The sequence below is a fragment of the Ammodytes marinus genome, assembly GCF_949987685.1.
Source record: "Ammodytes marinus genome assembly, chromosome: 6".
Lineage (NCBI taxonomy): Eukaryota > Metazoa > Chordata > Actinopteri > Uranoscopiformes > Ammodytidae > Ammodytes > Ammodytes marinus.
Window position 1 is genome coordinate 14,982,387 of NC_137235.1, and position 10,079 is coordinate 14,992,465.

General features: G+C 44.5%; 1 protein-coding gene across 1 annotated transcript in view; it reads right to left on the reverse strand.

Annotated features, from left to right (window-relative positions):
- The window catches only part of klhl5 (kelch-like family member 5), a 25,123-nt gene extending 20,865 nt beyond the window's left edge, over positions 1-4,258 (reverse strand). Inside the window, exon 1 of the mRNA XM_080030219.1 lies at positions 3,616-4,258. Coding sequence (XP_079886345.1) covers positions 3,616-4,223 — 608 coding nt within the window. The 5' untranslated portion in view covers positions 4,224-4,258. The remainder of the gene's footprint in view (positions 1-3,615) is intronic.
- Between the last annotated feature and the right edge of the window lie 5,821 nt (positions 4,259-10,079).

Here is a 10,079-nt window from a genome sequence, read left to right on the forward strand (position 1 = left end):
GTCCACTACCTGCTCAGCAGTCAGCGCCAAACAGTAGACAGACTATCGTCTACCTGATGAACATAATGAAGAATTTAGTAGCTAATGAACCTGATATTTCTCTCTGCAGTTGTTGAAAACAGCTAATGCCATTTACTTAAAGGTGAAGTAAGCGGTTTATTTATATTAATATAGGCCTAAGTGTTAAATCGCTCTTTATTCATACAGTAATCACTTACACAATGTGCGCCTTTCATGAAGCCAATCTCTTAGTCAGCTGATCTGCATGTAATAAGAAATTTAACTTTATGTAGTTTCCCGAAATATTATCCTGTCGCAAGAGAGAACGCTACAAACCGACACCCGTCCGCACCCGTCTCACTGCCGGTGCACGCCAGAGCGACACATGGGTGAATGCTTATGCGCCTACAATGGCGGAGCAGGTAAAAATCCTTCCCAATTTCTGTTTTGATGGTTTTTATCATGTTTTATCTCACTTATGGATCTGAGATGATGATAGATAACTTGCTGCTCGAAGACCGCAGTGCATTAATGTGGTGACGTAGGGACGAGCGAGGGGACTGCTGAGTGCAGTAACTGACAGGAATTTAGCTAAAAGAACCATTCCGCTATCCGCTCCTTTAATGTGAGTATTTAACTGTCAAAGCATCCAAAACAATCAAAAGTTCAAAACCCAACGTGAGTAAAAACACTTCAACCAAACCCATGAGTAAACCTTTACTCCCTTTTATATCCTTTGTGGCAGCTTATTGTAATTTTTACAGTTTACAATAAAAAAAACAAAAAAAAACAGAAAGAGAGCTAAAGGAGAGAGAATTTTGGACAGTTGCCAGGTAGCTGAGCAGTTTGGTTCCGTGTCTGTTTGAGTAAATATGCCTCTGTCCTCTGCTCCTGTGCATCCCGTCCTCACTTTAACACCTAATGTCATCCATCACTCACTTCCATTCAACCGCATCCCATCTTCCCAACATCCAGCTTTTCCTTAGTTTCCTCTCTTCCCTTTTCCCATTCCAACCCTCCAAGGAGGCTTTTTGTTTTTTTGGCTGGCTTTCCTGTCCTCTAGTGCGTGTGCGTACGTAGACGAATGGTGTGGCTAAATACTGCCAGAGGAGATGGCTTTGAAGTGGGGGAACGCTGCCTTCCAGTCCTCTTAATTGAACCTGGCAGGCGGTCAACATTGACAGAGTGAGAGTGAGAGAGAGAGAGAGAGAGAGAGAGAGAGAGAGAGAGAGAGAGAGAGGAAGAACAGAGTGGTGCTGGGGCAATCAACAGCATGCAGCCAGATTTTTTTAAACCCCAGCACCAGGCAAGGACACACACACACAACTTTCATTCTTTGCCATCGGTGTATGAGTGTGTGTATGAATGGGTGAATGTGGTAAGATATGTAAAGCGCTTTGGGGCTGAGAAAATCGGCTAGAAAAGCGCTATATAAGTCAAGTCCATTTACCATTTACCTTTCAGTAGGCTAACAGGCTAGTGCAAATGAAACTTAGTTCTGTAGCTGATTTATACAGTATACGATGTGACGGTCAAATGGGACATCCTCTGTGACACACAAACACAAAAACGCCCTATTTTCCACAACAGCAAGGGAAAAGAGGAAGAGAATTGCATTTGGCAATATTGTACACATAACATGCCAATAAAGCTATTGAAATTGAAATTGAGAAGGAGAGAGAGAGAGGGCACAGATGCACACGGGACAGAGGGAGAGAGACAGTGAGTGAGTGAGTGAGTGAGGGAGGCACATCAGGATTAAAAGGGGGAGGAGGCTGTGTGGGGTGAGAAAGCAGAAGGGAGAGGAGGAGATCAGTGGAGCGGCGGCGAGCGTTCAGCCACTCTGGGATTCTGTGCGCGTCCGGTCCCTCCTCATGAACCCATTGGGGATTTTGCCACTCGTGTTCCTTGTGAGTATCATACTGTACACAGTGGCTCTCAGAGGGCAGGGATGAATAGCAAACAGAAAGAAACACACACACATGTACATACATATCACAAGACATACACCCGCACACAGAGAGCTGCATGCACACGGCAGAAACTAATCTCTGTGTTGGTATGGCAACCATAACATGTGCAAGGACATGGCTATAGCCATGCATATTAACAATACAAGTATTCTCATTCTGTCCAGGCCCACCTCTTCATTTATTTGCCCGTACTAATGAGGATGGCATGTGTCTACAATCAGCATTACTATTATATTAAGTAATTTTTTATGCATGCACTGCCAGACTCCCATTAACGTTGAAGAAGGGACATTAGGCCTTGCATAACAATAGACATTATTGAATTTTTAAAAAACATTTCTCTCATTCTCTCTTTCTTTTCGTCTCTCACACTGGCATACACATTACAGATAAAAGCAAAATGGAATGAAAGAGCATCAGACACTAATCGATAAAAAAAACAAAAACATCAGCATTTGCTACCTCTGAAAGCTGTTTTTAAAAGTGTGAGTGTGTGTGTGTTGTCCTATGAATCATTTATGTTTTCTGATGTGGGTCTTGGGATAGCAGAGCATGATAGGAGGCTTTTAAATGCATCATTATGCCAGCATAGCAAACACACACACACACGCACACGCACACGCACACGCACACGCACACGCACACGCACACACACACACACACACACACACACACACACACACACACACACACACACACACACACACACAAACAAATGCAATGGTGCATCATAATAAATCCATAAATCCAAAAAGTCTGTTGGTGGATTTATGATGCCCTAATTGCTTTGTTTTTGCTGTCTCTATTGCGACAATTATTTAAACGCCTCTTTTCACATCATCACAGCAGGATGGCCACACCAGTGCAACGCAACCCCTTCATGTATGTGCACACAACACGCCGAGCACTGAGGATCGTGGGTAAAAGCTGAAGGATCAGTCACTGAAGACAAAAGAAACTGTATAAATGTCAACTGTAGTAGGCCTATGCTGCCTCCAACATGCAGGAGCTCAACATCCCACATGAACAACAGTGTCTCCTACAATAGAAAGACTGGTTGGTGAAGACTCTAGGAGGTTGAGGAGGGAAATCTGTGGAACACATAGGCCTACTGTCCCAAAGGAATTTGCTCTGCTTCTTTCTGTCAATGCCTATGAGTGGCCCATCTCCCATGCTGTCTGAGCAGTTTAACCTTAAGAAGAATATAGGCCTATTTCTTAGGAGGAGCATAGCCTATACAGAGTTCACCTGCCACAGAGGGTGTGCTACCTTACCCCTCCTATACTAGGAGGGATAGATAGATAGATAGATAGATAGATAGATAGATAGATAGATAGATAGATAGATAGATAGATAGATAGATAGATAGATAGATAGATAGATAGATAGATAGATAGATAGATAGATAGATAGATAGATAACACGTTTAAAATGTATAGTAGGCTAGGCCCTAAAGCACAAGATTCATACACTATAAAACATTCATTTGTTTTCTGGCTGTAGAAACCAATCAGTCCTAACTTGTTTAGGTTTTAAGAAATTCAAAAAACAAAACAAAGTAGGCCTTCATTTTGTTCACAGTTGACCTCGTAATTGTTGGTCCTTAAACAGACATCGCACCACTCAAAGCTCCCCTTCCTACCTGCAGGAGCTAGAGTCAGTTTCAGGGTGGTTGTTGTTCTCCTCGGTCCCCGATGCTGCCGGTGCCGCCTCCTCCTCCTCCTCTTTAACCCCGGCATGAGCAGAAGGGTCGGGCACCAGATGTGGCACCGAAGCCTCGCCGGAGGGCTCCATGCTCGACTTGGGCCGGGAGCGGCGATGAGGCGGCGGGGAGACCCAGGAGAGCGCCGCGGCAGAGCTCCTACACTCAGGCTGGCTTAAGGAGCGGGGACAGGAGCTCCCCGTTGCTCCAAGTGCCGCTCCTCCCGGACCGCCTCGACTCCCCGCCGGCTCAGCAAACTTTCTGCTGCTGTCGTTACACAGATTCGACCCAGCGCTGCCGCTTGCCACAAGACCACCGTGACTCCCCGCGCTGGGGTTCACACCGGATGAATTCGAGTTGCTAGAGCCGCTGACCGAGGGTGCGTCCCCGGAGCTGCCGCCCGTTCTCCTCCCGGCGAAGTAGTCTCCTAGCGGCGGGGAGGGAGGCGGAGGGACAGCGGGGTGACCGAACCACCTCCATCTGATCCTGAGGATCTGCTTCACGTCGAACTCCTTCCGCGAGGAAGAGCCCGAACCGCTACTCGACATTCCAGGGTTCGACACTCAGGGAAATGGCGGGGGAGAGCCCGTGCGCTCTGCCGTCAAAGCTTCACACTGTACGGTAGGCTACTGTACGCGCGTCTCTCCTGGCAACCGCACGCCCGTTAACCGCGACTGGAGATAGTGAGAGAGGAATATAGCGGAGCATATGGACAGAGAGAGAGGGAGGGAGATGGAGAGAGAGGGAGGTCTGCAAAGAAGTTGAACGCCAGTGCCAAAGCTTCTTAATGCACAAACCAAACCACAAACATTTGCCACAAGCACAAATTAATGTAACCTAACACTTGTGCCAAATAATGCATTGGAGGAGACAGGCATTTTGCAGCAGAGAAGGAAGATCATTAGGCTTTATTATCTTTATCATCCTCATCATTATCATCATCATCATCATCATCATCATCATCATCATCATCATGTTCATTAGTCTATTAAACTGGCCAAACAGTCCAAAGAATACCAAGTCAGTACATTTTTGTCTGATAACATTCCAAAAGAATAAGATTTTTTCTTTAACTTCATAAAGCGAAAGCTGCACATTCTGAAACTTTAGAATGAAACCAATAAATGTATTCACTGAAAAATTATGATAAATTAACCATTGATCGATGATTCATGGCTTTATTGTCAACATTTTTGATAACCGATTAATTGTTATGTGAAGTTAGCTATTTTTCAAGCAAACACTTCCAATATTCTTTGATTCTCAAATATGGAGATTTGTATCTTTCTCTTTTTTTATTTCGCTGTATTAGGCTGCTTGTGGCTAATAAATATGTAAATGCAATGTCTCCCCTTTATAAACATAGACCTTTGTATTGTAGGCTATGTGAGCCTTCGGCATCCTACCATTCTAATCAAAGCCTCTGAAATGTAAGCAGCAGGTGGACACACACATCTCTCTGTCAGTCTTCCTCTTAGTTTCTCCTATAACAATCAGACTTTTGTCTACCTGGCCGCAATAAGCTGACGTGACGATTTGTTGTTTGAGCCGATATTGAAAACAGAAAATGGCCAGCAATACATGGAAGCACCTGGGAGAGGGACCTGAGTGTCCTTGAAAATGAAATTTCACCTGTCCTTTCACACACACACACACACACACACACACACACACACACACACACACACACACACACACACACACACACACACACACACATACCTCCTTATTCCCCTTTTACCTATTTCTCCACAAACCATTCCTCTTCTCCACCCATTACAACCCATCCTTCCCATCTTTCCCGTCCTTGTCCTCCCTCTCTTCCCTCCATCTGCAATGCAGCATCTATTCATAGACAGTAATGATCAGTGGGAGTGGGTCCTGTGGGAGCCATCCCATGCAGGCGCCTGGGACACCCAGCAGTCCAGCAGCACACACCAGCCAGCCAGAACCTTTCCTCACCCCCTGGGACAACCACACAATGAGCCAGAGCCACGGAGCCCAAACACAGTGTGTTTATAGATAGAGTCCCACAAACAGCAGGGGAGGGATGCTTTAGGAGCCCCACTCTACCAAAAAATCAATAAGTCAAATAGCCGAGGGCATTTTATGAATTACACAGACGGAGGATATGTGTTACTCATAAATTGGCCTCGCAGACTATACACCAGCAAGGTACAGCAAGGATTCATTTTTCCCACAAATAAATGACTGGGCACAGCAGATGAATACAGCCGATTGAAAGTTTATCGCTTTTGTTTGCCAGACTCGGAGAGACACAGGGCTTTCCTTCACTTTCAGGATGTACTGACAACTAAGTGCAGGGACCACCCCGCTGCTCTGTCAGATCAATATTACAAAGTCAATACACACACACACACACACACACACACACACACACACACACACACACACACACACACACACACACACACACACACACACACACAAATTCTTCAAGGAGGCATGAAAACAAGCAGCAGTATCATTAATTAAAATAAATAACAATGGGTCAGGGCAGAGGAGACAGAGAAATATTAGATACACATCTAATTGTTTTGGAGGATTTTTACTTCGCATTTTATGTATTAGAGACCTCAAAAACTGTAGTGTTTTTTTTGTTGTCAAAACTCCAGCTAAAATATTAATTTGTGATCTTGACTTCCATAACCATTGCCTGCTTTAATTTATTCTTTAAGACAATTCTCACCATGTACCTTGGTACCTATATAGCTAACCAGAGCGAGGATATACAGTAGCCTACATCAGCCTGTGATTTGGGGAAAGAGAATGGATTTTTACAATTCACACGTGCTGCTTGAGTTAAGGAGCCCCACTATTATAATGCTGCCTTTTAATTTCCCATCTGGAGCATGCACAGGGGGGAGTCAAATGTGAAAAAACTAAAACAAACTATGGACCCAGAGAGTAAACCAATGCATTTTCTGCAAGACCTTCGATGGAATTGCTGTCTTGTTACTGGGGGATGCTGGGAATTGGGCTCCGAGGGGGAATGAAGCTGAGGAATGACGAGCCATTCAGCTCTGGTCTCCTTCAGTTGGGTTGGGTGTAATCATTGGTCACTTGGCAGGAGCCTCCTTGAGCCGCCTACTGTTATTGGTCTCCTGGCTGTGGTAGTACAGGGCTATCACTCAAAAGTGTCTGGAACAGCTTTACGGCTGTGCACAACTCTGGACACTGGACAGTACACACATACGCCAACACACAAACACACACACAGACACACACACAGACACAGACACACACACACACACACACACACACACACACACACACACACACACACACACACACACACACACACACACACACACACACACACACACACACACACACACACACACACAGATACACACATATACACACGCAAGAGAAATGACACCATGAAATCCCTTTCACTTCCCACTAGATTATCATCCCATTTATGTGCATTCACACATGCAAGCATGCATGCACACACACACACACACACACACACACACACACACACACACACACACACACACACACACACACACGCATATAAAATACAAATACAGAGGCAAATAAAAGCAGGTAGCCGTCATCTAGGGAGGGCTGTCGTAAAAGATTTTATGGGGCCAGAAAGTGAAACATTATCTGTCTGGCCCGTCTGTGATGATCAACTCATCTCCCATGACTGATGTTCATCCTCCAATGGCCTTCTTCCAATCTCTTTCTATCTATTTTTTTCCTCTCTCTGCTTCCTTTCTATCTTCTTTTTCTATCCTACACTGTGCTCATTTTTTAAAGCTTTTCTTCCATTCCTCCCACCCCACCCTGCTCTCCCCAGTTCTCCCCAATCTCTTCTCCAACCTCAATTTCCTGCTCCCCAACACTGCTATTATATTGTGACACGCGAGGGAATGTGCAAGTGTGGATGTTTTTGTGTAAGTATGTGTGTGTGTTTGTGTGTGTGTGTGTGTTTGTGTGTGTGTGTGTGTGTGTGTGTGTGTGTGTTTGTGATTCCCTGAGGTGGAGGCCTCCATTGTTCTACATCGGCTCAATGCGTAGACACATTTTCACTTGCAAACACCCACATATTGCCACACACATACACCCACGTCTGTGAAAATGTGAATTCTATACCCACCATATATTCTGCATGCATACGATGCATACACCTAAAGACACACTTTCATTCAAGTCACGGCACTTACATCATACTTAAACATACACAGACACACACGTGCGCACACACACACACACACACACACACGCACACGCACACACACACACACAAACACACACACACACACACACACACACACACACACACAAACACACACACACACACACACACACACACTCACACTCACACACTCACTGCCTCTTTCCGATGTGTAATCAGAGTGTAGGTGGGTACTGCAGGCGGGTCCGTCCTTGAGGCTCAGACTGGCCAAGCAAATAATTACCTCTCCACATAGACGCGCCGGCTCCTCCCAACATATGAACAAGAAAGGAGGGAGTGTGTGATTGCAATTAAATTGATCTGCAGACACAGTATTTTAGGTTACTGAATGAAAAATGTATTTCACAACAAGACAATAAGGCCTAAAGGAAAGAAGGAGACCAAAGGTTTGAGCATGTGTGTTTATAATAATAAAAATAATAATAATTCATTTTATTTGAGGGCGCGTTTCAAAGCACCCAAGGTCACCTTACAGGGCAGAGTTAAAAAACAAAATAAACAATGATAAAAAACACTAGAACAAGACACATTGAAACAATTTACGTGTGTGTGTGTGTGTGTGTGTGTGTGTGTGTGTGTGTGTGTGTTTCCATGTAATTGTTGCAGCTCATTCTGAACCTGTTTTACATAATCGCATACTTTTTCTTTTTACCGTACTACATAATGCAGCTGCCTGAAGTATGGGTATTGGAACCCACCCTGACATTTCATAATGCAGCCTTGAGCTGCTAGCCTCAAGCAGGGAAGAGGAGCGTTCTAGAAGCTAATTTCTTTCTAATCTCTCCCCCCCCCAGACTTTCAAGTGACATCACTTTAGGCAATCGATCAGACTCACACTGGAACCACAAAAGGCTTTATACAACTTTTTTCACATTTGCAGATGCAACTAGACTTTGTGTACAATCTACAGAGTTTATGTTGAGGTTACGGGTAGAGGCTATTGAATGCCAATGAAGAACTTACTTGTTTGTTTGTGTTCATTGAGCTCTATCTGTATTCAGTGAGTGTGTGTTTGAGCGCCAGACGGTCTATGTTGTCCCAGTTTCTCTGAGAAGTAACTAATAGGATAGATGAAAGGATAAAAAAAAAATCAACTCTACATCAGTCCATCAGCAAATTTTTGATTTCTCACTAAGCTACTCCTAGACCAAAAATATGCTGCAAAGTGTATAAGGGGGATTCAAACTCTACAACAAATCAGAGCAAACAGTGCCTCAAGCTTGCTGATCATTGGAGCTGCTTGTCCATTTCTTTAATGCCTCCTTTTCTTTTCTATTCCTCTTTGGATAATGTCTTGCAACAACCCCCTCTATCCTTTTAACTCAGTTCTTCCTCCACTTGTCTCCCATCCATTACCCTTCTTCTCTCATTTCTTTAGCCATTCTCTCCCCTCCGAGAGATGTATCTGCGGTGCTAATGAGGCGCGTCTTGTTTGTGCGTTTAGTAGATGCTTTTGAGTGCAGATACAGTAGACTGTAATGTGTGGGAGGAAACGCCAGGAAGACATACTGACGGAAAAGGAGGCAGAGGGAAGGAGAAAGAAAGCCTGTCTGATCCAAGAAACGGGAACACAGGAGCAAAGGATCAAAACACTGAAACTGCCCACAATTCATCTGTGCATTGTATGGTCAGAGGGAGGGAGGCACACACACACTTTCTATCTCATCTTATTTAGGAGCAGAGACCTTCTATGCTGCCCCCTCCGCACTGAGCAAGTCTTTGACACACTTTTAGTTTCATGTTTAATTCAACACAAATTTAGAGAAATAGACGTTATCGAGCATGTCTGTGTGTAGTTATAAAAATGTGTGCTGTGTGCGCACAAGTTTTCCCCCAGGTTTAGTTGGCAAGGAATACACACGTAACACACACACAAGTGTCCAATTACTTTGATCCATGCCTGTTGCTGTGGGAAGAGGAAATTGTTTCTCCCTTTATGTCTTAGAGCACATCACCTGGGTACACACGTGCACACATGTGCACACACACGCACCCACACACAAACACACACAACCTATAATGGCTATGGTCTGGCTTGCTAACCCATGGTTCCTCTGTCTGCGATGATGGACAGAGGAGACAAATAGGGAAGGAGATTGGAGAATGCAAACTGCCTAATTTAACTGGTTATTGAGCTGTGCATCTGTTTAGCAACCTCAGAGCATGAGTAGGA